Source organism: Rhinopithecus roxellana, chromosome 4, assembly GCF_007565055.1.
Source record: "Rhinopithecus roxellana isolate Shanxi Qingling chromosome 4, ASM756505v1, whole genome shotgun sequence".
Lineage (NCBI taxonomy): Eukaryota > Metazoa > Chordata > Mammalia > Primates > Cercopithecidae > Rhinopithecus > Rhinopithecus roxellana.
Genome location: NC_044552.1, coordinates 130,170,568 through 130,198,276, shown reverse-complemented (window position 1 = coordinate 130,198,276; position 27,709 = coordinate 130,170,568). Strand labels below are relative to the sequence as shown.

At 40.0% G+C, this 27,709-nt stretch overlaps 1 protein-coding gene across 2 annotated transcripts in view; it reads left to right on the top strand.

The window, feature by feature from the left end:
- The window catches only part of LOC104675027, a 41,522-nt gene that overhangs the window by 1,849 nt on the left and 11,964 nt on the right, over nucleotides 1-27,709 (top strand). The window contains exon 3 of one of the 2 annotated variants that reach the window (XR_749717.2): nucleotides 1,370-1,531. Coding sequence is in view for 1 of the 2 variants with exons in the window: in XM_030928883.1 (XP_030784743.1) it covers nucleotides 21,518-21,533 (16 nt within the window). In the remaining variant the exon portion in view is untranslated. Of the gene's footprint in view, nucleotides 1-1,369; nucleotides 1,532-21,517; nucleotides 21,581-27,709 lie in introns of those variants that run through there. The other variant, XM_030928883.1, reaches the window with a different exon arrangement.

The following is a 27,709-nucleotide window of genomic DNA, read 5'->3' as shown; positions in this document are numbered from 1 at the left end:
CCTGATAATCAGTTCACCCCAGGGTGCTGATGGCTGATAATACTGGCGCTCCCCTCCCCACCCCCATGCGTTGCATAGGGAGAGTGAGTCATGTGGAGATGGGTGCAGTCCCCTGGGCAGTGGGGGTGCAGGTCCTGTGCAGGGAGGAGGCTTAGGGTGCTTTTACTGTCTTACTGCCCTCTAAGCACGGGACCCTTTGGATCATTTACTAGATTGGCTAAACTAGAACCAGATGGAAATATTCTGTACTGTGGTCCCCTTAATTACATTTAAGAATACTCGTCAGGCCATATATCACAGGTTTTTCATTAGAAAAGTATCCTCTTCTTGCCTGTAAGTACCTGCAGAGATGGGGGTGCGAGCTGGGTGGAGGATGGCACTGTTTTGGCAAGAAGAAGTTTAGAGCAGGCCGGGGGCGGTGGCTCACGCCTGTAACCCAACACTTTGGGAGGCCGAGGCGAGCAGATCACGAAGTCGGGAGATCGAGACCATCCTGGCTAACACGGTGAAACCACGTCTCTACTAAAAAATAGAAAAAAAATAGCCGGGCGTGTTGGCAGGCGCCTGTAGTCCCAACTACTCGGGAGCCTGAGGCAGGAGAATTGGCGAGAACCCGGGAGGCGGAGCTTGCAGTGAGCCAAGATCGTGCCACTGCACTCCAGCCTGGGCGACCCAGTGAGAATCCGTCTAAAAAAAAAAAAAAAATAGAAGTTTAGAGCAGGGTGTCACTAGTGGCCTCTCCGAAGACTGGTCCTGGTCTTTTAAAACCGATGGCTGGAATTTCTTCCAGTTCCAAACCTCTTGTTATTTTTCCTCTCATCTTGTTCACAAATGTGCTATCAACATTCAAACAATGGATAGTCAGCTATCCATTGTAAATGGACCTTGCTGGAATTCAGGGCTAGCAGAAATGACAGGGTCTAAAATGACATTTATCAAGTACTTGCTATATGCTTATATATGCTTTTTATACGAAGCTGAAGAAGCTTGAGACATTTGTGCAGTTTCCACAACCAGAAGGGGCAGAGTCACCTGTGGCATTAAGCCTGTGTTACTCCAAAGCCCCTAATGACCAGTCTTATTAGACCATTCCTCTCAGGAAAGATCCTGTGAGACAGGAACTCTTTTGGTGCCCTGTCTCCCAGCCTCTCAAAACAGAATGCAGCTTCAGAGGTAGAAGGGTCTTGGTTCCACCTTCAGGAAACCTTCTGGGCTTCAGTTGAGCTGACAGAAGAAGATCGTGTTTCTGAAAGACCCTGCCTGGAATGTTAGTCCTCACACCACTGTCCCGCTGGTGCTCCTTTGTAAACAGAGTTGGCCTGCTCCCTCTCATCTCTGTCTGGCTCCATGGCTTCAATTCCTCCTGCAGCTTCCACTGTCCCTGTCTGGCTCATGTCTTGCTCTCTGGTGTGATGAGCTGGGAGTGCAGTAAGGAGGAGTGGCAAGCCCGAGGGGCCATGTTCATATCTGCCACTGCCAACTGTCCTGATGTAAATGCTTTGTCATCTTGCCTGCCAGGATTTGTGACAAGGTAATAGCAGTCAGATGCAGGAGTGGTCTGTAGCCCTCGATTTTGTTCAAACTCCACTTTCCATGATTCTACTACTGGGCTTGTGAATTGTCACTCCCACCACCCGGCAGTCTTTACTGTCCTTTCCACCTTCTAAATCAGCGCTGTGTTGGGCTGTACCCTTGGCTTTTCCCCTTCTATTATGTAATGCATTGACAAGACCAATGACAAATTTCTTGGCGAAACAGAAGGAAAGAATAGAAGAGAAGGAGAGAGTATAGATGGAATGACTTCTTATGGAAAAAAGGGGAAATACAATTTGGGGAGATTTGTTGAATAATTTGAAACCAAAGAGATCTAGAATGCCGAAAAGCCTTGAAGGAGACTTTAATTTGAGCTATAGGCCTTGTCAAGATGGACAGAACTCTTTAAAGAAGAGAATAATTATTAAAATCTAGTAGACACTTAGGAGAAAAAATATGTCTCCTTATTAGATGAAAAACGAATTCTGATTATGTGAAATATTTTTGGAGCGTTCCTGAGTTACGTGCCATTTTGACACCAATGCGGGGTTTAAGGGTCATGAACTGTGTAAAATGAGCACACATGACCTCTTGGAATTAAACGGTTTCTGTGAGACTGTGCTTGCAGCCTGTATCCCTGTATCATGCAGTAAAAAAGATGTGCTTGCCAAGATGGGGGGAGCAGGAAGAACCTGATGAAAGAGAGCACCACCTGTGACAAGTGAGAGGCGACCCTGCTGAGCTCAAACGTAGTTCATGAGCCTTTCTTAATCAAGAATCAGCAACAGTTTATTGGTTGTTGATTTTTTTTTTTTTGAGATGGAGTCTTGCTCTGTCGCCCAGGCTGGAGTGCAGTGGCACGATCTTGGCTCACTGCAAGCTCCGCCTCCCGGGTTCACGCCATTCTCCTGCCTCAGTCTCCCTCGTAGCTGGGACTACAGGCGTCCGCCACCACGCCTGGCTAATTTTTTGTATTTTAGTAGAGACGGAGTTTCACCGTGTTAGCCAGGATGGTCTCGATCTCCTGACCTCGTGATCTGCCCGCCTCAGCCTCCCAAAGTGCTGGGATTACAGACGTGAGCCCCTGGTTGCTGATTCTTAATTAGCATGCACCTGCAGTCCCAGCTACTCGGGAGGCTGAGAGGAAAGGGTCCTTTGAGTCTAGGAGTTTGAGTCTATCCTGGGCAACACAGTAAGACCCATGTCTCTAAAAATTAAAAAAAAAAAGAAGAAATTATATATTTTTAATAATCAGTGACACTCTCTTTCTGAGAGTGTACAGAATTCCAGGGCATGGTAGTCATGGGCCAAACTAAAATTGGACCTTTTGTGTCTTCTATACAATTGCCCCCTCCCCTTTTTCCTGCACTGTGCTCTATTGGAAAGGCAGATTCATAGAAAACATATTGGGAAGCACCCTTAGGTAACTATGGCAGCTTAGTTATTACAGGATAGCTTTGAATCGTGGTTCAGATTTTCAAATTCTGCTTCAAACATTACTGAAGAGTGATGTTTGCACATTCAAGATCACTACAAAGGCTAGTTCTGAGAATAAAGAGAAGCTCTCTGTGGATTATAAGCGTGAGAACTGGGATAATGATGTCATAGATTTCATCATCTTACGAATGCCAAATTCTACTGAATGTTGCTTCTTATCTAGGGACCTCAGATCCTTTACAGGTGTTATCTGGACCGAATGGAGAAACCCAAGACCCACCATGGCGGAGGGACAACTGATGTCCTTAGTGACCCCGATGAGTCATAGTACCAGGAACAAAGACCCTCCCCTGGGAGGGAGGCAGTTGGTGTAATGACAAGTACAGTTCCTTCTGTTCCATTTTGCCTGAAAGCATGGGATGCTGACATCTCAAACTTGTCAGAAAATCCACTGTCCCTGTGAATTCTGTTTTATTTCCTGTCAACACTTGGCTGAAACACTTGGCAAAGTAATTTTATTTTACATCATAAATATAAATATTCAATTCTTAGTTTCATTTCTGTTTCTGCAAAGGCTGCTATTAATGACCAAATAGGATGACAGAAAGCCCAGAAATGGGTGTTATTAGGAACTAGCTAGAATGCAGTGTTGGTTTTAGCAATAAGCCATGTGTTTCTGAGATAAATTAGTTCCTGTTACTTGGAATAGTGCAAGCCATTGTGAAAATTTGCCTTGACATTCCCCTTTCTCTTCATTTGTCCCTCAATCCCTTCAATCTAGTTTGGGGTCTCTATAATCCTGCTCCTTTGGCTGTGAGCCATCTCCATAAAAAAGAAATTTTAAAGGCTTCCATTCTTTCAGAGACCTGTTTTCTGGGACTGGCTGGTAAGATAAATCATGCTCGTTTTCAAACAGATTGCGATGTGTTACTGTGTTATATTTCTTGAAAAAAATGTTCTTACAGAACTTCCTAGAGCTTAACGGTGGAAATTCCAAGCACTTTAGCAGGCTGGAGAAAGAGCTGTGGTATTTCTATGATTCTTAGAGTCCATGTTTGTAAGACACACTATGGATTTAATAACAAGATTGGGAGGGGGACAACCTCATTGTATGAAATGTACACGTGTTTCTTCCTTTACTCACTTAGCCTACGTTTATTGATGCGATGAGATTTGTTTTTCTTCGTCACTGTCACAATTCATGTTTGATTCGAAGGCTTCTTGGAGTTTTGTGATTCCTCTGAGCTGATTCTGATCTTTGACAATGGTGTACTGCAGTGCTCAGATAGGCTGTTTGCAGTGATCTGCCTCTTCTGGCCTTTTTACTAATTTAGAATTGACTATAACATTACATATTCCTTTAAACTTCTCTTGAAGGTCTGCTGGAAACAGAGATAGTCCTTTAAGATGCTCTGTTCAATAACAGCTTTGGAAAGGAATTTGGCTCCCTCTAAGCCTTTCATTGTGAGAGCGGGTCTATTCTTCCATGACACATTTAAACAGCTTTATCTCTATATAGGAACCAAACGGGCCATTGCTTTACTAGAAACAATGGACTTTAGTTCTGCGTTTTTCTCTTTTAGCTTTAGTCCAGCATCATAATGTATCTTTTGAAAGATATTTTGTTCAAGAGATAGAAATCCAAATTTAAGTTAAATGGAACTTCTTGTCCAGCTAGCCATGTAAATGAGTCAACAGGGTGAGTCTCCGTGTTCCCTGATTTTGCTGAGCTCAGGCCAGCTTGCCTCAGGGCCCTGCACTTACTTTTTTCTCTACAGGGACTGCCCTCTCAACCGCTCAGCACTCAGCTTTCTGCTTACATGTTATTTAATCAGAGAAACCTCCCTGACTTACCCCACTTCCTGATCTTTCTGTCTTGTTTTCTTTGAAGCGTTTATCACCATTGAAAATTCTTTATTTATTGGTTTAATTGTTTATCATCTACCTTTCCCTACTAGAATGAGACTCTTTGAGAGTCTGCCATTGATGCTTGCCTATCATTGTACTCTGTACTCCCTGTGCCCAGAAATGTACGTGGTACAAAACAGGCACTCAGTGAATAACAGTTTGTTAGATGAATGAAACGATTGGGTGGATGAATGAAAAGATACCTTTCCTTTGGACATTTTTAAGCTTGCAAATGCACAGGCAATGAGAACCACCTCTCTTCACTCTCTGGCATTTGAGGCTTTTTATGTAAAAATTTAAACTAATCACTATATTAGAAATACTTAAATGTTAAAAAATAGTATGTCATAAAATTGAGGAAATACAGTATTTTAAGAGTCCAAACACGTTAATGCAGTTTACTGAGCCTAAGTGTTGGGTTAATCCTAGTGATTTATCTTTTTAGGTAGGTAAGGGAATAAACAGAAGATCAGAAAAGAAGAGGTACTGCTATTACATTTTAAGTTTCCAAATATACTACTACGTGTCTCTAATAAAACTTAACTCGTTGAAGAAGAAAATAGTCTGACTCTAAAAAGAGTGTGTGTTCCTGAGAAAGACTAGACCAGTTATTTTCCCCTTTCATGTTTGAATGAATAATCATCAGCAAGGGACAGATGCACTGACCCTCTGCCAGGTATGTTTAATATGGATGTTTATATGCTGTTGACAAAAAAAAAAAAAAAAAAAAAAAAAAAAAAGCCAATCTCTATAAAATATTTAAAGAGATTTATTCTGAGCCAAATGTGAGGACCATGAGCCATGACATAGCCTCAGGAGGTCCTGAGAACATATATACAAACAAGGCATTTGGGTTAAGCTTGATTTTACAGTTTAGGGGGACAGAATTTATAGGCAGACATCAATCAATGTATATAACGTATACATTGGTTTGGTCCAGAAAGTGGGACAACTTCAAGGAGGGTGTTGGGCTTATAGGTGATAGATGAATTCAAAGGTTTTCTGATTGGCAGTTGGTTGAAAAAGTTAACTTTCTTTCTAAAGAATTAAGACAGAAATGCCTAGGGTTAAGATAAGTGGGGAGTTGTGGAGGCCAAGGTTCTTGTTATGAAAATAAAGTCTTCAGGTAGCAGGCTTCAGAAAGAGTAATAGATGGTAAGTATCTCCTATCAGACCTTAAAAGGTACCAGACTCTTAGTTCAATCTCTCCTGGATCAGGAAAAGACCTGGAAAGGAGAGAGAATTATCTACTGAATGGAGAGTTTCCTTACAAGAGACAGCTTTGCCAGGTCATTTCAAAATGTATCAAATAAATATATTTTGAAGTAAAATACTTCGATTTCTTTCAGGGCCTCCTGTCATATTGCTATCTTATTGCTACAAAATGTCTGTTTTGTCAGTCTTAAGATCTCTGTTTTAATGTTAATGCTGGTCAGTTGTGCCTGAATTCCAAAGAGAGGAGAGTATAAGGAGGCATGTCCGACCCTCCCTTCCCATCATGGCCTGAACTAGTTTTTTAGGTTTCTTTGAAATCCCCTTGGCTGAGAGTAGGGGTCCATTCAGTGGTTTAGGGTTTAGAATTTTATTTTTGTTTAGAAAATTTATTATTCTTTTGATTACAGTAAGTTGGCTGTTTTCCCATATTAATGTCTAGAAGTTTTAAAATGTTTTTTCATGCACTTTAATTTTTTAAATTTATTTGTAAATGAACTTACATGCAAAAGTGGCAATCTTTTGTTTTATGTTAATGGGAAAAATGTTCTTATTTTTCTTAATTGGTTCTGCTCTCATAAAATCCCTAGAATTTAGCCTTGTTGATTTCTAGTTTTAATTAGAGAGCATTTAGAAAATTAGGAGAAAATGTTGCAATTGCCATATTTTTAGTATATGCTTTGCAGGGAGGAGGAGAGGGTTGGGGAGGGGTTGCTGAATTTTTCATACTTGAAATAAATCTACCAAATCTATCTTGGGATATGTTCAGCTCTCTACAGAAAACAACTAGAGAAGCATTATGCTTCACCTCTACAACGAAATGTAATTTTCTCTTGAAATAAGTTACTTTTATGGTATCTTAAGCAGTACAGCTGGGAACACTCAACTTGTTACAATTCAGGTGTGAAATAAACCTGTAAGAAATGCCTTGATTCTTGAGGCTTTCATGGTTGGTTCTTAGGTTCTCTGGTTGAACCAAACAGTCATTGTTTGGTTGGTTCTCAATGGTGTCAAACATCCTAACTTGAGCAAGTATGGGATTTGAGATTTTTGAAAAAGATTTTTTTTTTTATGAAATAACTTAATTCATACATACATCCCTGGCTTTGAACTTTGAGAAAATTATTGTACTTCTTGGGTGGCTGAAAAATTCTTGGCCTTAGGCATTTTAACTATAATTGTTCAGAATTGCAGTCTGCTACGTCTTATTCCCTTGCTACAGCTGTTTACTTTGTGATAACTGAGCGAACAATGCAGAACTCTGGATGCTGCTATTTTCAAAGTGCCTTTCTAGTGCTAAATTGGATAATTTAAATAAAAAATTCACCACAACAAAACATTAATAACTTTCTAAACTAATGATCATTTACTCTAAGCCTTAAAGCTTCTGTTTGTCTGAGTTGATAACTGTTTTTTTTTTAATTTTCAAATTCTTAAAATTTTTATTATTTATTTTTAGAGACAAGGTCTCACTCTGTCACCCAGGCTGGAGTATGGTGGTGTGATCATGGCTCACTGTAGCCTTCACCGACCCTTCTGTTTCAGCCTCCCAAGTAGCTGGGACTGCAGGCTTGCGCCACCATACTCAGCTAATTTGTAATTTATTACAGAGTTGGGGTCTTGCTTTGTTGCTCAAGCTGGTCTTGAGCTCCTGGCCTCAAGAAATCCTCTTTCCTCGGCCTCCTGAAGTGCTGGAATTATAGGCATGAGCCAATGTGCCTGGCCAATAACTGTTTTTTTGTTTGTTTGTTTGTTTGTTTTTATGTCTTTAAGGTACAAAGTCTTATAGAAATCATTTTGAGAAACTTTAGAAAAAACGGTGGAACTTTCTGCTGAGCCAAGAGATTAAGAGATTATTTTTTTCGCTTCTTAAATTGGCCTCATTTTGTTCATTTATAAAATGAAGGATCTGGATTCATTGGTCCCTAAGTCATTCCAATTCCACTATTTTATCTTTCTATGATTCCATCAAGAAAATTGTATATGATTTGATATTACAGTGGATAACATTTAACATAGGAATCTGGGTATAGGGTCTGAATCACACTGCTGGGTTCAAAGCTTCTTCTGCCACTTACTACTTAAACAACCTTTGGTAAGTTACTTGCTTCTCTGCTTTGGTTTTGAATTTGAAAAATTGGAGATAATAATAGGACTTAGGGTTATTAGGAGGATTAAATAAGTTAATACATGTGATGTGCTTAGAACAGTGACTGGCACATAGTAAGCACTCAATAAATGTTAGTTGTTATTTGCTCACTTTATTGACAGGAGAAGTCTTTTTATTCTAAGGTTTGCTTGGAATCAATAAAACTAAAAGCTACAACAAGGCATTTTTTGGTTGTTTTCCATATCTTGGGGGTAAAGAGTATTTTGCAAGGGAGTTCAAGAATTCCTTTACACATTTACTTATTTTTATAGGTATAGAACTATTGAATGGTAAAGTTTAAGATCTTAGAAACCATCAAGACTGATGATTTTCAAGCTACTTTCTACATAGAAATCCTAGAGTTCCTTGGAGAGGATATGAAGGTTATTCTCAAGTCATGCAGATGGAAGGACAAGAAAGGATGTGCCTCCATGGTTCCTCTTCAAATTCAACCAAAACAGTCTTGCTTCCATTGGCTTTATATAATACTGTAATTCTTGATAATTAATCTGATTTAACACAAATTTCCTCATTGAGTTTCTCCTCATGAAGAAACTGGGCCCCAGTGAGGTAAATCGGAATGACAGGAACACATAGCAGGTTACTGCAGACCAGAAATCAAACCCAGGCTTTCTGACTGCTCAATAGACCACATTCTACCATGCTACCATGGAAACTTTAAAATAGATGAAAGTAAAAACAAACAAACAACAACTTAAAAAAAAAAAAATAAAAAACCCAGAGCCTCTCTAGGAAATACCAATGTGCTTTTGCCAAGTGGGGTTTCTCTCACTTCATAAGAGCAGTAAACACTAAACCAAGGGAAGGCAAATTTAGAGGTTAGAAAAGATAACCAGAGATTTGGCCGGGCGTGGGGCTCATTCCTGTAATCCCAGCTCTTTGGGAGGCTGAGGCGGTTGGATTGCCTGAGGTCAGCCTGGCCAACATAGTGAAACCCTATCTCTAAAAATACAAAAATTAGCTGGGCATGGTGGCGTGCACCTGTAATCCCAGCTACTAGGGAGGCTGAGGCAGGAGAATCACCTGAACCAGAGAGGTGGAGGTTGCAGTGAGCTGAGATGGCGCCATTGCACTCCAGCCCGGGCAACAAGATTGAAATTCCGTCTCCAAAAAAAAAAAAAAAAAAAAAAAAGAAAAGACAAAAAGATGACAGAGATTTACCGGGGTGCGAGACTCATGCCTGTAATCCCAGTACTTTGGGAGGCTAAGTGGACGATCACTTAAAGTTAGGAGTTTCCGAAAAGATGCCAGAGGTTGGGCCTTTACATTGTTTTGTAAATTCTTCAAACCTTAATCTTATTTAACTTCCCCACCTATACAAAAATTAATGCAGTAATTGCTTTTTAAGGAAGCATTCCAAGGGCCAAATAATTCATATATGTCAAGTACCCTGGGATTCAGGAAAGAAAAATTCCCTGTAACTCTAAAGCAAGGATTATAATTTGAGGTTTCCTGACAGTTTTTGTAAGAAAAGAAATGCCAACCTTTCTTTTCTGGGCCAAATGCCAAGTTAGGTAATAACCCTTGCCCATTTTCTTTCCCCAAGCTATTTTAACTAGATAAGAACTGTGCCTTTATTTCCTTTTGTGAACTGACTTGGGATGTTGCCACATGCCCTTCAACTACTGTCAATGCTCAGTTTGCTGAGTGCTTTTCCCTTCAGAATGGAAAAGGTTTTGCCATAAATATCTAGCTTTCTTCAAGGTACAAAATGTTTTCCAAGGAGCAGAGGACAGAGGGAACAAACTTTCATGTTTCCCAATTGCATTAGTCTGCTCTCGTGCTGCTAATAAAGACATACCCAAGACTGGGTAATTTATAAAGGAGAAAGGTTTTACTAACTCACAGTTCCACATGACTGGGGAGGTCTCACAATCATGGTGGAAGATGAAGGAAGAGCAAAGGGACGTCTTACATCGCAGCCAGCAAAAAGAGAATGAAAGCCAAGGAAAAGAGGAAACCCCTTATAAAATCATCAGATCTCATGAGACTTCTTCACTACCATGACAACAGTACAGGGGAACAGCCCCCATAATTCGGTTATCTCCCACCGGGTCCCTCCCGCAAAATGTGAGAATTATGGGAGCTACAATTCAAGTTGAGATTTGGGTGGGGACAGAGCCAAACCATATCACCAATGCTAGATCCCTCAGCTTCAAGTTGGCTCCAGTGATCCTAAGAGGATCAAGGACACTCTACCTCCCTGCTTGTCCTGGATGTCTCTGACACATGTTAAGGGAAAAGCATTAATAAAGTGCTCAAGAAACAATTGTTCAATAGGCCAGTCTTATAGTCAATATTTCATCCCATGCTCTGTCCCCTACTCCTTGAAAAACTGCCCAAAGAAACAATGGATCCACGGAGTCACAAAAACAGGGCATCCAGTGACCCTCCCCATCTTACCAGCAATGTGACTTTCCCACAGTATAACGACGGCAGTGCCCAGATCCCGATATAAGCAGGGGTCTGCACTGAGACAGAGCTGAGTTCTAGTACCAACTACCCTCCTTATAGCAGTGTTATTTTAGGCAAGTTTCTCAACTTCTGGAAGGTTCTTTTCTCAGGCTTACATAGTTTTTAACTGAAAAGATCTTGGAGATGTCCATATCAACACAAGCAATCTACATTATTTTTATTTTTAATGGCTACACAGCATTCCATGATATGACTGTACCATTATTTAGCTATCGATGGACATTTAGGCAGTTTCCAGTCTCTTTCTACAGGAGCCAATGCTGCAATGTGGTGGGTCATAACTTTTTCTTTTTTTCAAATGTGGTCTTACTATTTCATCCAGGCTGGAGTGCAGTGGCATGATCACAGATCACTGCAGCCTTGAACTCCTGGACTCAAACAATCCTCCTGCCTCAGCCTTTAGAGCGACTGGGAGTACAGGTGTGTACCACCATGCTCGACTAACTTTTTAAATTTTTTTTGTAGAGACGGGGTCTTGCTATGTTGACCAAGCTGGTCTTGAACTTCTGGTCTCAAGAAATCCTCCCACCTGGGCCTCCCAAAGTGCTGGGATTACAGGAATGCACCACTATGCCCAGCCTTAAATAACTATTTTTATTTCCCTTTTTGTAACTGCTCAAGTCTTTTATGCATTTTTCCTTGGATAATGGCCTTCTTACCAAAGTTTAAGCACTCTTTATGTATAGGGATGAATCCTTAGTTTGTTGTACGAATTGCAAATATACATGTATTTTTATTTGTATATGCAAAGTTTGTCTTTTAACTTTGTATATGGGATAGTTTTCCAAGCAGAGTTTTATTTTATTTTATTTTTCATCTTGCATGGCTTTCCAAAGGACCAAGCAGAGTTTTTCAAAAGTTGTTTTATGGCTTCTGGGTTTTTAAAGTCATATTTAGAAAGATCTTTGCCACTCTGAAATTAAAAAATAAATAAATAAAGTCTCCCAATTAAAAAAAATTATGGCTTTGTTTTTCATACTTAAATATTTGTTCCATCTGGAATTTATTTTATTTTAAGCTGTAAGTAGAGACCTAATTTTATTTTATTTCTCCAGATGGCCACCCAGTTGTTACAATACCATTTACTAAATGAATTCATTCATTGCCAACTGAATTTAGCATATACTAAATTTCCGTGTGTGTTTTGTTTCCACGTTTGTTTGTTTGTTTTTGAGACAGAGTCTCACTCTGTCACCTAGGCTGGCGTGCAGTGGTGCGATCTGGGCTGACTGCAACCTCTCTGCCTCTCACGTTCAAGTGATTCTTTTGCCTCGGCCTCCCAAGTAGCTGGTACTACAGGTGCCTGCCACCCCAGCTTGCTAATTTTTGTATTTTTAGTAGAGACAGGGTTTTGCCATGTTGTCAGGTTGGTCTTGAACTCCTGACCTCAAGTGATCCTCCTGCCTCAGCCTCCCAAAGTGCTGGGATTACAGGTGTGAGCCACTGCGCCCAACCCTTCTGTGTATATTTTGATGTATTGACTTTCTAGTCTGTTCCATTAATTTTTTGTCTGTTCTTAGGCAAAGAAAGCATTGTATAAATTGGAATTTTGTAACATGCTTTACTATCTAATAGAATATCTTCTAACTTTTTTCTAGAATTTTCCTGGCTAATGTTACTTGTTTTTTCATATGAACTTTAGTATTCATTAATCTAGTCTTCCCCCAACTCCCAACAAAATTAATTACTATTTTGTGAGGGGTAGTGCATTAAACTTATGAATTAATTTAAGATGACTTTACATATTTATGATATTGGACCTTTTTTCTGAAGATTATGATATGCCTTTCTATTTAACTTTTTGTGTCCCTCAGTAGTATTTTGAAGTTTCTACGTATAGATGTCATAGAGTGTTTAAATATGAAGAGGGGATAATAATGGTACTTCCTGCAACGAGTTATTATAAAGATTAAGTGAAGATAATAGTCAGTGCCTGGTCATAACACACACTTAAAAAATTAAAGCATGACAAATGCACACTTATCGCCATATCCTGGACTATGTGTGACTAATCTAATAAGATAAATCGGTCTTTCAATAATCTCAAATTTCCATGGTTGTGACTCACACTTGGCTCTACCCTTGAAATAGGAACTCTTTTTCTACTTAGGTCGCACTCACTATGTCCAGCTCACCTCTGTGAAAGGTGAATTGAGATAACCAGAAGTCCCACCAGGGGTAACTGTGGCCATCCTTGGACAGGAGACATTCAGGGTATGGCTGCCCTGCTGATCAAGGGAAGTATCAGGACCCAGAAAGAGGTGACTGTATAAGAGTCACATTTCACATCTCCCTTGACAACTCTGGAGAGGAGGAAGAAAATATTAAAGATACATTATAGCTTTCAAAGCTACTTTATTTTTGTTTTGAAGGTAGAGGATCTCCCTCCATAGGGTAAGTGGGGGGTTGATAAGATTGCTCAGTTGTCAATCACATGGAGGGTCTGGATTTATTGTCTCCTGACACTCAGCACCTCATATCTGTATATGTAATACACCTTATGGCACACTCACTGTATAGTAGGTATTGAGCTAACTGTTTTATTTGCTTTATCATATTTAATTTTCTGAAGTAGATATCATTATCCCATGGTACAGACAAAATAACTGAGGGTTAATGTCACAGCTCTAGAAACTGGTAAAACTGCAGCTGGAAATTTGCTTGTCTTCAAAGTCTCTGCTATTAACCACAATGCTTAATTTAGCTGATTTTGAAGAAGCTAAATAAAACCAACTGTAAAATAAATTGAAATATGATTTGACTGCATGTCAGAGCATGCTCCCTCATCTGGAACAGAAGCATTGTCATGCTAGGTATTGTTAGTCTATACCTTGTTTTTGTTAATAAAATTGCACCATGACTGAGTGCTATAGTTCCTGGTCTATCTTGAAAATCAGTCTGAATATCCTAGGAAATTCAACTGTCTTTTCAGCTGCATTTGCAGGAGGATAAGGTTTTCTTTTTTATGTGAACAGAAAATGCCATCCTATCAATATCCAAGGAGTAATCTGTTTAATTGTCTTAATTTTTTAATGCCTTCATTTGGCAGAAAACTTATTTATGTCACACTTCCATTTGGCCTTTCCCAGGTAACCTATTCAACCTCTGAGAAACACATCAGCAAGTAGGAAAAATGGCCAGCAAATTACTTATTCCCCAAGGGAAAAGCATGTGGCCAATGAATCAGGGGAAATTGATTGCCCAGGGAAGAGAACACTCAAGGCGTTTCAATATGAGTCACCAAACATAAGGACTACCCCATGATCAAAAAAGGTGAATGAACAAAGCCAGGATTCCTTTTATAGTTTCCATCGACGCAATCAGCATGGGATTGTTCCCACACAGGCTGGTGAGGTCTGTCGTGTAAAGAGTGAGGGTTTGTCACTAAAGTACCCAAGGGGATGCTCTGTCAGAGAGGATGCTACAAGTAGGAATGGAGGGCCTAGGGCATGTGAAGCAGAACTGGGTGGGTGGGAAAGGTATTTGGAAGGTCAGAATCACATCAATGGTTGAATGGGGGAAAAGGCCTGGAGGCTGGGAACAGAAGTATGTGGAGACACGCATAGTTACAGAGCTGGCAGGAGATGGTGGCTGGACTAGATGTCAAAGGACCTCATTCCTACAAGAACTGGGAGAGCAAACCTGGAACTTATTCTTGGAGGAAGTGGAATATTTCGGGTTTTAGGAAGGCAGACACTTGGACAAAAAAACTGACTACTGGGGTGTAAGGGGAAGACTTGTTTCTAGGAACTGTGTCTGTTTTGCTTCTGTTTTGCTTATTGCTATATTATTTCCAAGAGGAGGCCCTCTGCTTGGCACATGGGAGGCAATTAAGTGTTTGTTGAGTGAATAAATGAGGCATAGGGCAGACACCCAGTTTTAGAATGTAGGGCATGTGGTGAAAGCAGGTCTCTGAGTAGGGTTGACTTGATGCCGACTCACCTGAGCAATGACTAAGGACATGGTTATTGCAGAGCCTCGGGTGGGGCTGAAGCTGCAGGTGGCATGTGCAGTGGCTGGGTGCAGGGCATAGTTGGGGGAAATTAGGAGGATGAGGAGTAGGCATGAAGCTCCTTACTTATTCAATGACAGCTTTACACATTATTGGTCTTCACTTTTGATCAAATATAATGAAAATGTTTCTCCAGTTTCCTCACTTTCCATGGAACTTCTTAGCAAGGAAGTCACGCGTCCCAAATGTCCAGGGTTCACAATTTTATGAGCTACCATTTAGTTTCCATTTATTTGCTTGCTATGTGGCTGGCACTGTGATGAGTTCAGTATAGTCAATATCTCTATTCCTCCCAGTAATTCTTATAAATTCTACTTTGCTTATAAAGTCCCAGCTGCTGCTGCTGCTGGTAGTATCTGCACCACATGTGGGGTAGCAAGAATCTACAGCAGAGTTGGCCAGATAGTAAATATTTCCAGCTTTGAGGGCCATATGTTCTCTGTCACATCTCTTCACCTCTGCCATTGAAGTTTGAAGGCAGTTATAGATAATACATGGATAAAATGAATGTGGCTATGTTCCAAGAGAACTTTATTTGTGGACACTGAAAATTGAGTTTCACATAATTTTCATATGGCACAAAGTATTTTTAAAGTTTTTTCAACCACTGAAAATGTAAAAAAGTTAATTCACGAGCCATAGTTCCCTGACCCCAGTCTAGAAAATTCAGTGGCCTTGATCCCAAAGGGTTGAAGAGCTTCCCAAAGAGGATAGCCCAGGTTCTGAGATTTTGTGAAATCACCACTAACTATAACAGGTGGCAGGCAGGTGACTAGATGAGGGAGCACCTCATCTAGAATGTGGGGTCAGGTTTGCCTGTGACAGCCTTTGTCACTTCCAGCAGGATGACACGGTAAAGTTTTTAATGTCTTAGTACCTTAATTTCCTCATGTCCAAAATGAGGCTAAAAACAGGGTGACTGTGACAAGAAAAAGAAATTAGTTAATGCAGGGAAAGCGTTTGTGATGCCTGACAGAGATGAATTGCAAGGTTAGACCTACAATCTTAGCATCACTGACTGAAACAGGCTGTGAGGACAAGAGTCCCTCAGAACCTGGCTGGACCTCAGAGTCAACCCACTCAAAGATGAACTGAGAGAGAATTTGCTGATCGCTACACTGCAGTTGTCAACAATCATACAATTTTAAGGAAAATTCTTTGAGGAATTCAGAACTAAGTTCAGTTCTATAAAGTGCAGGTGAGGTCAGCACAGAGTTCTTATGAAGATGCCTTTATAGGGCAGGCAGCAGAAACCCTCAGGAGGACTGTTGGCAAGACATAAGGACACGGTTGGCATTAAAGTAATCAGAACAATGAATACAGCTGACGGTTATATAGCATTTATTAGTATCCTCTGCTTGGCAATGCTCTAGTGTTTTCTAAGAAGAAAATATGTAGGTCTAGTTTACTCCCATGATCACTTTGTAAAGTAAGCACTATTATTAAACCCATTTAATAGATAAGGCAACTGAGACCAAGAGAGGGTAAGTAACACGCCCAAAGTCATGCTTTCTTTAAGTGGCAGCACAATCTGGCTGCTGCATCCTTGTTCTTAGTCTCCAGGCTGAGAGTCTTTAGCCCAGGCTCTCTAGTCCTCTGGATAAAATTAGCTTGGCCAGACTTGGGGACGGTGGGATCAGGGGTTTCCTTCCAGGGAGCAAATGGGGTTCTGGGGATTTGCAATACTTTTATGTCACTAGGTTATGACAGATAGCAAATATGATTCATGTGCAAATGGAAATAACAGATTTTGCCTTTGTATTTCACATTTACTAACCTCTCAAGCTGGAGCTCTGGTCTAGTCACACAGCATACTGTACACGTTCAGACTGTATCCTGCATTTTGATGTACATTCATTTTCAGAAGCGGGTCGGGGTGGCACACATATTTTTGTCTTTTTTTCTGTGTGGGTGATGACCCTGGCCTCATATGTGAACTATGCACAGACAATATGAAACAGAAGGTGCCCGTTATGGATCAGAAGGAAATGTCACTTGAACCAGGGCTCCTGAAATTAGTGCCTCTGATTACTTGGATCCTATGAGTCTATAGAAAACTTTGGGTGATTCCCCACATCATGACTGTTGTTTTTTCCCATCAGTAATCTAAAAGAGTTTTAGAATTTTTTTCTGTTTTATCTAGTAATTAAACAGATCTTCTAAAACTGGATTTGGAAAAGGAATTTTCAATAAGGGTATTCCCAACTGCATATGCCTCAGAGGATTTGCACTGGAAAATTGGTCTCACTCTATGCCCATATTTGGGAGCTTCCTCATTTGTGAGATCAGATTTCCTGGATATTCCAGAATTGCCTCCACCACGTTTTTTGTTGTTGTTGTTGTTGTTGTTGTTTTACTTGCAAAAGGGACACTGAACCTAGAAATGTTATGTTACCTTTTCTCAAAGGATAAAGAATGACATATGAACTGTCGATCTTCATATACAAACTGTGTTCATAAGCTTTGACCACCATCCAGTGTCATGTCTCTTGGTTAAGCAAAATAATCTCACATTCTCTAAATTTTCCAAGGACTTTTTTTCAGCTGATTAGTGACTATGAACCTCTACATTAATTCCTAAGGAGTTATAGATATGTCTTGGATTCTAGCCCTGCACATAATTAATATTTTTATGAATATAATGATAGTGAGCCCTTAACCACACATACATAACTAACTAGCATTTGTAATGTAGATTTCCTTTCTGTTTTCTTTTTTAAGGATTTAATACGTAGAGGTGGGTTTTTTTTTTTTTTTTAAATGAAAACTGTTTTCGTTTTATAAGAAATATGCCTTCAGCGATTCAAAGACTGAGCTTGCCTAATTTCTGTGGGATACACAGCCAAGAAAATCACTGGAAATAGTTATTTAAATAAGAGTCACACAAAAAAAGTCCTGAATTGCCTTAAACATACTTTGTAATAATGTCTTCATATGTTATGAGAGTCACTGCAGTCAATTATAAAAATACACAGAATACCAGGAATTCCTATCCCCAGTCCAGCCTCACTTGTAAATATCATATGCCCTTAAATAACTGACTTGGGACAGATCCTTATGGCAGAAATGTTGATTTTGTATTCTAGAAAGGGATTGTTTGTAATTCATCCAAACATATCCCATTAACTATATACTCACGGGAGACTAGGGGGAAAAACAAGAAAAGCAATGCTAAAATATATTTTCCAAAATACGTTAAATTTCAACCGGGCCTGGTGGCTCACATCTGTAATCCCAGCATTTGGGGAGGTAGAGGCGGGTGGATCACTTGAGGTCAGGAGTTCGAGACCAGCCTGTCCAACATGGCAAAACCCCATCTCTACTAAAAATATAAAAATTAGCCAGGCATGGTGGTGGGTGCCTGTAATCCTAGTTACTGGGGAAGCTGAGGCAGGAGAATTGCTTGAACCCGGGAAGCAGAGGTTGCAGTGAGCCGAGATCATGTGACTGCACTGCAGCCTGGGAGAAAGAGCGAGACTCTGTCTCAAAAAAAGTAAATTAATTAAAACAAAATAAATAAATAGAGATAAAATCTATTGAATTTGAAAAGAAATTCTTAAGGCAAAATGATTTCTCAAGGTGTTTGGATATTCAGTAAACAGATAACCTGACCAGCGTCATAGTCTAGGGGAAGACAAGTGTGATCTATGTTGTTTAGGTTCCCCTTGGTTTGATAAAGAATTTATTATCTACTATGAGACATGTATAACTCCCAAGAATCTATACTGAACAACCCAGGACAGTATACATTGAGAGCTATGTTGTGGTTCTCTGGGGCTATAGGAATTCAAAGGAGCCTAAAACAATAGGCAAGAAAGGGCCAGAGGCTGAAGCTCCATGGAGAAACTGATAGTTGAGGCCGGTCTTAAATGACAGGGACAATGCCCAATGTGTTCTGGAGAAAGGTGAGGGCCTTCCAAGAAAGGGAGGCAATGTGGGCCAAGTCATGGAGGTGGGAAAATGAGGCCGACAGGTTAATGGAAGCATGAAAGAACTAGGCTTCCATGAGCAGAAGCGAGCCGGGGCCCAGACACATTCAAGAGGCCACTGCAAGTCTGTGGAGGGACTTCAGTTGCGGTAGGGAAGGGAAATGGAGCCTCTGAAAATTTTAAGCATGAGTCCTGTGATAAAAATGGTGTTTAAAGAAGATTGATCTGGCAGCGAGGTACTCCGGGAGAGACTACGTCTCCCACTGAACTTCTGTTTGACCTCAGAAACACCTTCTGTTTCCCTCACTGTCCTGGAACTCTTTACTAGGCTTTCCTCCAGCCCCTCATCTATCCTGGCACAGAGCTCAAGCTCAGTCACATTGAGCTGCACCGTCACTGGTGCCTGATAGTTCTCTTTCTGAGTTCACCCACACAGAAAAATATATAGCAGCAGCCTATATATTTATATGCTGTAGAGTCTTAATTTGGGAGATTAACTGTTTCACCATCCAGCGAACCATTTACTTTCACATTTACTTACACATTTAATCTAATCTTTTAAATTTATTTTAAATATTAAAATAAATTTAATATTTTAAATGTATTTCTGGAATATTAGTTCAAAAAATATTTCATACGTTGCATTGTGCCACTTCTAATCCTCACAGACCAAGGGTAGGTAAAAATGCGTCAGTGGGTCCTCCATTAGGGACTGAGTTGTATTGATAGACAAGGCAGGCAGGGTGTCTGCCCTCAAAAAGCTTATCCACTGAGATTGGCCATAAGCAAATCATTACAAAATACTGAGTTACAATTGTGGTAAATGCTAAGAAGTACTAGGTAATAGGGGGAAGTTTGACAGAGGGTTCTAACACAGACTTAAGGCCCGAGGATTTGGGGAAAGTCTTCTTGGGAAAGTGATATTCAAAATGTGATCTGATTGAAGTGGAAGAAGGTAGAGCAGAAGCTGAAGGGTGTTAGAAATTCTGAGAAGAGGAAATTGCATTTCTGAGGGCCCTGGGGTGAAACAAAGTCCAGGGCATTCAAGGAACTGAAAGAAGGCCTGCTGGGCTGGAGTGGGGAGGCTGGGCCAGGGCCGCAGGAAGAGAGGCTGGCAGGAGGCAGATGGCACCCATCCTCATAGACCACAGGAAGGGCTTTCAGGATGCATCTCCATCTTCCTCAGAGGGTGCCGTCTACCCTCCCCTGCCATGAGTCACAGTGACTTCCTCATCCATGCTTACTGTCTTCTCTGATCAAATTCTCAAATCTAACTTCAGACACTACCCGAGCCATATCAGTGCAAGTAGCCCCCTTGGAGCACAGCCACATCTTAGAACTCAAAGTCAACTGAAAGTGCTCTACCTCTGGCATCCTACATGTTGAAATTCTCTACCCTGACCATAGCCACTTATCCCTATGTCTCCCACTGAACTTCTGTTTGACCTCAGAAACACCTTCTGTTCCCTTCACTGTCCCGGAACTCTTTACTACGCTTTCCTCCAGCCCCTCATCTATCCTGGCACAGAGCTCAAGATTAGTCACATTGAACTGCACCGTCATTGGTGCCTGATAGTTCTCTTTCTGCTTGGCCTTCTACCACTCTCACATTCCCACACTTTGCTCTAGAGGAAAGATGAACCTGTTTTCTCAGCTTCACTCCTAAGCTCTGCTGGGAAGCTTAGGTCACCTCCTGGTGATGTTACTACTGACTCATGTGGCTAACTTCAACTTGACCCTCAGTACCATTTGATAACCACTTGTGATTGATTGTTTATTTCATTCCTCTTAACCACTTTTAAATTTCAAACTTTTTTATCCTAACCCCCCATCCGGTTCCCCCTCTACATTTGTTTTCTGTCTCAGGGATGGGCAGTCCATCCTTGATTTCCCCATGCCAGGAACCCGGTAGTTCTCTGGACTCCTCCTTCCTCATCCTTATATTCAGACGGAAGCCAAATCTCATTAATTGTATCTATTAAGGCCCTCTCTTTTCAGTTTCCTTTTCTCTATCCAATAGTTGTTTCCCAAACTCAAACTGTCATTGCTTTTCTTGCTTCTCATCAGGAATTCTTCCAATTCTTCCTCCACATGGCCTCAGATGTGAAATCTTTGTTTTAAACTCATCAGTGACTTCCATTCCTGTAGGAGGAAAATCCAGCCTCCTTATACAGAAAACAGTAGCCTGGCCCTCACTCACTTCTCCATTTTTTTTTTTTTTTTTTTTTTTTTTTTTGTCCAGGCATGCCACCTCCTTCTCCTACCCCATTCTCTCCTTGAACCTTACACACTAGTGGTTTAAACTTGCCCTTCCTTTAACCCACTGTGCTACTGGCTGCCTCTGGACATGGTGTTCCCTCTGGCCAGAGTGTTCCCACCCACGTTACTCTTTACATACTTGAAATCTTTGTGATCCAGTACACAAGTTACAAGAAACCTCTTCTGAGCCGCCTTCTTTCCCTCCTCCTTAGGTAGTCCTGATCACTCCTTCCTCTGTACTCCAGTCCACCCAGTGGATATTTCTATTAGAGCACTTATTGTACTTAGTTGTAATAATTTGTTTTCAAATCTCTCTTCTTTAAAGCCATTATGTACTCCTTGAAAATGGGTTTCTGTGTTACTTGACTTTGCACGCTTGGTGCCTAGCACAGCTCCTGGCCTGCAGCAGTCACTCAAAGATGTCACCAGACCAAAGGACAATCTCTGGCTTGGTGAATGATCTCATGGTCTACCTTACTGAGATGAACTCCTCCTCATGTGGTACCCTTCTATCTCTTTCCTCTACTTCTTTTCCAGAGAAAGGTCTGTATGCTTACTCTCTTTCTTCAATCTCATTTCAAGGAAGAAATGTCCATGAACCTCTCCAAGGTCCACTGCAATCCCCGTGGCCAGGATCCAACAGGCTCCCATTTCTCCTGTGCTTCACTCCGTAAGTATTGCACCTGTCTTCCAGCTTTTGTTTCTTCTTCTACTTTGTCTTTTCTTTCTTGCCTACAAATAGGCTCTTTCTTTCCTATTAAGGTAAAATAAATCTCCTTTCCTAACTATTCCTTGATCATCCTGTCTACAGAAATTTCCCCCTCCACCTCTATCCCTGTGCCTGCTTGCTCATTTACATAATTACTTTCTTAATTGTAGTTATCACAACACAATTCCTTAATTTTCCGTTAACTCATTTTTTGTCCCCACTAGAATGTAGGTTCCATGAGGGCTGGCACCTATCCCCAATGTCTAGCAAATTGCCTTATGCAGAGACTTTATTTATTTAATTTACCTGTTGGATAAATAAATGCATGAGTGAATAAGTGAATGAATAAATAAGTCTATCTATCTTCTACTCAAACCCCCTTGAAATCTGCACTTGTAATGTTCTTTCCAGCCTGTCTGCCTTCTAGCTCACTGCTCCACTGAAATTGTTCAGTGTTTCCCAGTGACTCCTTTGTTACCAAACCCAGTGACCTTGCCATTTCTGTGCTGTTTGATAAACCTTCCTTGAAATTTTCTGTTACTGGTTTCTGAGACAATACAATGACATGATTCCTCTCTCACACTTCTGGTCATTCCTGTCACTTTCACTGACTCCTCTTCTTCCATTCAATTTCTTAATTGTTTTCTGGGAACTAGTCTATTCTAACACTATGCAACTCAGTTATCTCACCTATCCCAGATACTTCAACTGTGATCTCCAAGTGAATGAACTGCAAACCTGCACCTCTATCATCAGCCTCTTTCTGAGCTCCATGTTGGCCTTGTGTATAATTCCAAATGCCAGTAACCCCAAACTCACCACAACTCCAAAACAAATCTATAAACTTCCCTCTTCCTGGGTTCCATATTTCAGCCAATGACAGCATCCTCCTCCCACTCACATAGACTTACATCCTGACTCTGATCATCTCTCTGGCACTTCCTACTCATCAGTCACCAAGTCCTGTCAATGATTGTACTGCAAGATCTCTGACTTTAATTGCCATCCTTTCTTTTCCATTGGAATTCAGCCTTCATATAATCTTTAAAGCAACCTTCCTGAGGTACCAATTCTGAACACCCCAAGCCTCTGTTCAAAAAACCGTGATTGCATAGAAAACTTTTGGAAGGATTAATAAGAATGTACAATTTGAATTTCGTACCATAATCGTGACTTAGTATTATAATTTTATGAGTCTAATTTGAAAAAATACCTTTTATTGCCTGCCAAATTTATAAACTTTTCCACTAAATCATTTTTCCATCCACAATATGATGATCCCAACCTAACTTTCCACCATTAGTTTTCACTTACTCCATGCTCTAGCCAAATACATTATTTATTATATATGCTCACTTTTTTTTTTTTTTTTGATTCATGGTTAAACTAGTATAGGAGGAAACAGGTAGAATAAAAAGATGCCTTTTAATGTAATTATCATAAAGCATTGGTCTTCAATGAAGTTTATTTGCACATGTATAGCTCAGAAAATTGAGTTCATAAGGACCCTTACAGAGTCCATTGCACCCTCCACCACCTCCACCAGAACAGGCATGGATATGGCTGAGAGACCCACATACAGTTCACATCACAGGACTCTGTGCAGACAACCCTCAGTACCAGCCCAGAGCTGAGTAGACTCGCTGGGTGGTTAGACCCAGAAGACAGACAACAATCATTGCAGTTCGGTTCACAGGAAGCCACATCCACAGAAAAAGTGGGAGAGTACTACATCAAGGGAGCACCCTGTGGGACAAAAAAATCTGAACAACAGCCTTCAGCCCTAGACCTTCCCTCTGACAGAGCCTACCCAAACGAGAAGGAACCAGAAAACCAACCCTGGTAATATGATAAAACAAGGCTCGTCAACACCCCTCAGAAATCACACTAATTCACCAACAATGGATCCAAACAAAGAAGAAATCCCTGATTTACCTGAAAAAGAACTCAGGAGGCTAGTTATTAAGCTACTCAGGAAGAGACCAGAGAAAGGCAAAGTCCAGTGCAAGGAAATCCAAAAACTGATACAAGAAGTGAAGGGAGAAATATTCAAGGAAATAGACAGCTTACATAAAAAAACAATGAAAACTTCAGGAAACTTTGGATACACCTTTAGAAATGCAAAATGCTCTGGAAAGTCTCAGCAGTAGAATTGAACAAGTAGAAAGAAAGAATTTCAAAGCTTGAAGACAAGGTCTTCAAATTAACCTAACCCAACAAAGAGAAAGAAAAAAGAATAAGAAAATATGAACAAAGCCTCTAAGAAGTCTGGCATTATGTTAAATGACCAAACCTAAGAATAATCAGTGTTCCTGAGGAAGAACGCAGTGCTAAAAGGTTGAAAAACATATTTGGGGGAATAATTGAGGAAAACTTCCCCAGCCTTGCTAGAGACCTAGACCTGTAAATACAGGAAGGACAAAGAACACCTGGGAAATTCATCACAAAAAGATCTTCACCTAGGCACATTTTCATCAGGTTATCCAAAGTTAAGACGAAGGAAAGAATCTTAGGAGCTATGAAACAGAAGCACTAGGTAACCTATAAAGGAAAACCTATCAGATTAACAGCATATTTCTCAGCAGAAGCTCTACAAGCTAGAAGGGATTGGGACCCTATCTTCAGCCTCCTCAAACAAAACAATTATCAGCCAAGAATATTACATTAAAATATGTCCCATGTATGCCTATCAACAAAATCGGCATACATGGGATATATCTTAATGTAATAAAAGCTGTCTATGACAAACCAACATAATACTGAATGGGGAAAAGTTGAAAGCATCTCCTCTGAGATCTGGAACAAGAAAAGGATGCTCACTCTCACTACTACTCTTCAACATAGTACTGGAAGTCCCAGCCAGAACAATCAGACAAGAGAAAGAAATAAAGGGCATCCAAATGGTAAAAAGGAAGTCAAACTGTCTTTGTTTGCTGATGATATGATTGTTTACCTTGAAAACCCTAAGGACTCCTCCAGAAAGCTCCTAGAACTGATAAAATAATTCACCAAAGTTTCCAGATAAAAGATTAATGTACACAAATCAGTAGCTCTTCTATACACCAACAGCTACCAAGTGGGGAATCAAATAAAAAACTCAACCCTTTTTACAATAACTGCCAAAAATAAATACTCATGAATATACCTAACAAAGGAGTTGAAAGACCTCTACAAGGAATACTACAAAACACTGCTGAAAGAAATCATAGACAACATCAACAAATGGAAACACATCCCATGCTCATGGATGGGTAGAATCAATATTGTGAAAATGACCATAGTGCCAAAATCAATCTACAAATTCAATGCAATCCCCATCAAAATACCACCATTATTCTTCAGAGTTAGAAAAAAGAGTTCTAAAATTCATATGGAACCAAAAAAAAAAAAAAAAAAAAAAAAAGCCCGCATAGCCAAAGCAAGACTAAGTGAAAAGAACAAACCTGAAGGCATCACACTACCTAATCTCAAACTATACTATAAAGCCATAGTCACCAAAACAGTGTGGCACTGGTATAAAAATAGGCACATAGACCAATGGAACAGAATAGAGAACCCAGAAATAAATGCAAATACTTACAACCAACTGATCTTTGACAAAGCAAACAAAAACATAAAGTGGGGAAAGGACACCCTTTTCAACAAATGGTGCTGGGATAATTGGCTAGCCACAGGTAGAAGAATGAAACTGGATCCTCATCTCTCACCTTATACAAAAATCAACTTGAGATGGATTAAGAACTTAAACCTAAGACCTAAAACTATAAAAATTCTAGAATATAACATTGGAAAAACCCTTCTAGACATTGGCTTAGGTACAGATTTCATGACCAAGAACCTAAAAGCAAATACAACAAAAGCAAAGATAAATAGCTGGGACCTAATTAAAGTAAAGAGCTTTTGCACTGCAAAAGGAGCAATCAGCAGATTAAACAGACAACCCACAGAGTGGGAGAAAATCATCACAATCTATACCTCTGACAAAGGACTAATATCCAGAAATTACAACAGTCAAACAAATCAGCAAGAAAAAACAAACAAACAACCCTATCAAAAAATGGGCTAAGGACATGAACAGATAATTCTCCAAAGAAGAAATACAAATGGCCCAGAAACATATGAAAACATGCTCAACATCACTAATGATCAGAGAAATGCAAATCAAAACCACAATGTGATAGCACCTAATTCCTGCAAGAATGGCCATAATCAAAAAATAAAAAAACAGTAGATGTTGGTGTGGATGCAGTGATCAGGGAACACTTCTACACTGCTGGTGGGAATGTAAACTAGTTAAATCATTATGGAAAACAGTGTGGAAATTCCTCATGAATAAATTTAAGTTCTTAAAGAAAATTTGAGAACTAAAAGCAGTTCTTAAAGAAAATTTGAGAACTAAAAGTAGAACTACCATTTGATCCAGCAATCCCACTACTGGGTCTCTACCCAGAGGAAAATAAGTCATTATTCAAAAAAGATACTTGCACACACATGTTTATGACAGTACAATTCACAATTGCAAAATCGTGGAACCAACCCCAATGCCCATCAGTCAATGAGTGGAAAAAGAAACTGTGGTATATATATATAATGGAATACTACTCAACCATAAAAAGGAATGAATTAACAGCATTTGCAGTGACCTGGGTGAGATTAGAGACTATTATTCTAAGTGAAGTAACTCAAGAATGGAAAATCAAACATTATATGTTCTCACCGATATGTGGGAGCTAAGCTATGAGGATGCAAAGACATAAGAATGATACAATGGACTTTGGGGACTTGAGGGGAAGAGTGGGAGGCAGGCGAGGGATAAAATAAAGTGCAGTGTTTACTGCTCGGGTAATGGGTGCACCAAAATCTCACAAATCACCACTAAAGAACTTACTCATGTAACTAAATATCCACTGTACCCCAATAACTTATGGAAAAATAAAATAAAATAATAAAAAATAAAAAATAAAGTGTTCCAGAGGTCATCTCCTTCTAGTTTTAAAAAAATTGAGCTCAAAGTACATATCTATAGATGCACCCTGAATTGGAAACATTAATTTGCAACTATTACATAGCACAACTCAAGTTTCTTAAGATATGCTTAACTCACTGAAATGAGGCCTCGATGCAAGATGTTCTTCAGATGTCTGGAAGGAACCACAGCAATGATGATTTGTGTTTAGCCAATTTACTATTAGGGTTCCTGTTTCCCAACATCCATAGATTCCAGGGTCCAGGGCCCAGTTCCAGTGTATGGAGGACTTCTGGCAGTCAGTCACCTTACTTTTTCCTGTTCTGGGTGTTGAATTCCCAGGCAAACAGCCAACCATCTGGAGTGTGAACCTGATCACTTGCTTTTCTTTTTCTCTTCCCACTCTGCTGTACATATGCTGTACATTTTCAGGATGATGATTTCCCAGTCAGCCAGAGGATGACCTAGATCCATATATGCTCATCTGTCCCCCATTCCAGAGACAACCTTCCTCTCCAAATTAGAAAATGAGCTGTGCATGCCACTGTCTGCCACTAGCTCTAAAGTTTGGAGGTCCACATCCCCTAACTAGAATTCTATCAAAGAGAAAGAGAACTACCCATCCACTAGCATCTGGTTGACATCCTTCCTTTACCAAGCTATGGCTACTAATTCATACCTCAAGGAAGAACATCTGGAATACATTAAAAAAAATCTTTTCAAATCATTTTATTGTTTTCCTTCTTATTAGAGAAATTTATTAGAAACCCAATATATTTTTCTAATTACAATACAGTTACTGTCTCAGTGTACAACTACAATAGTATGGCAATAGAGTGTTGTGTATAAAATAGGCTGTTTGGGGAAATCTAACAACCTTTAATAATTTTATTTTTACAGGAAACCATATTTTGGTTTTCAAATAGCCAAATGTATGCAAGCTTTTGAAACATAATTACAGATGTTATGATTTAAGCTTTCTAACACACATGTATATATACACATACTTATGGACAAAGGCTGAATGGAAACATGGAAAAAGGAAAACTGTCAATGTGCAAAGTGTCAACAAAATGTTCTCCTTAATAATGTTATTATA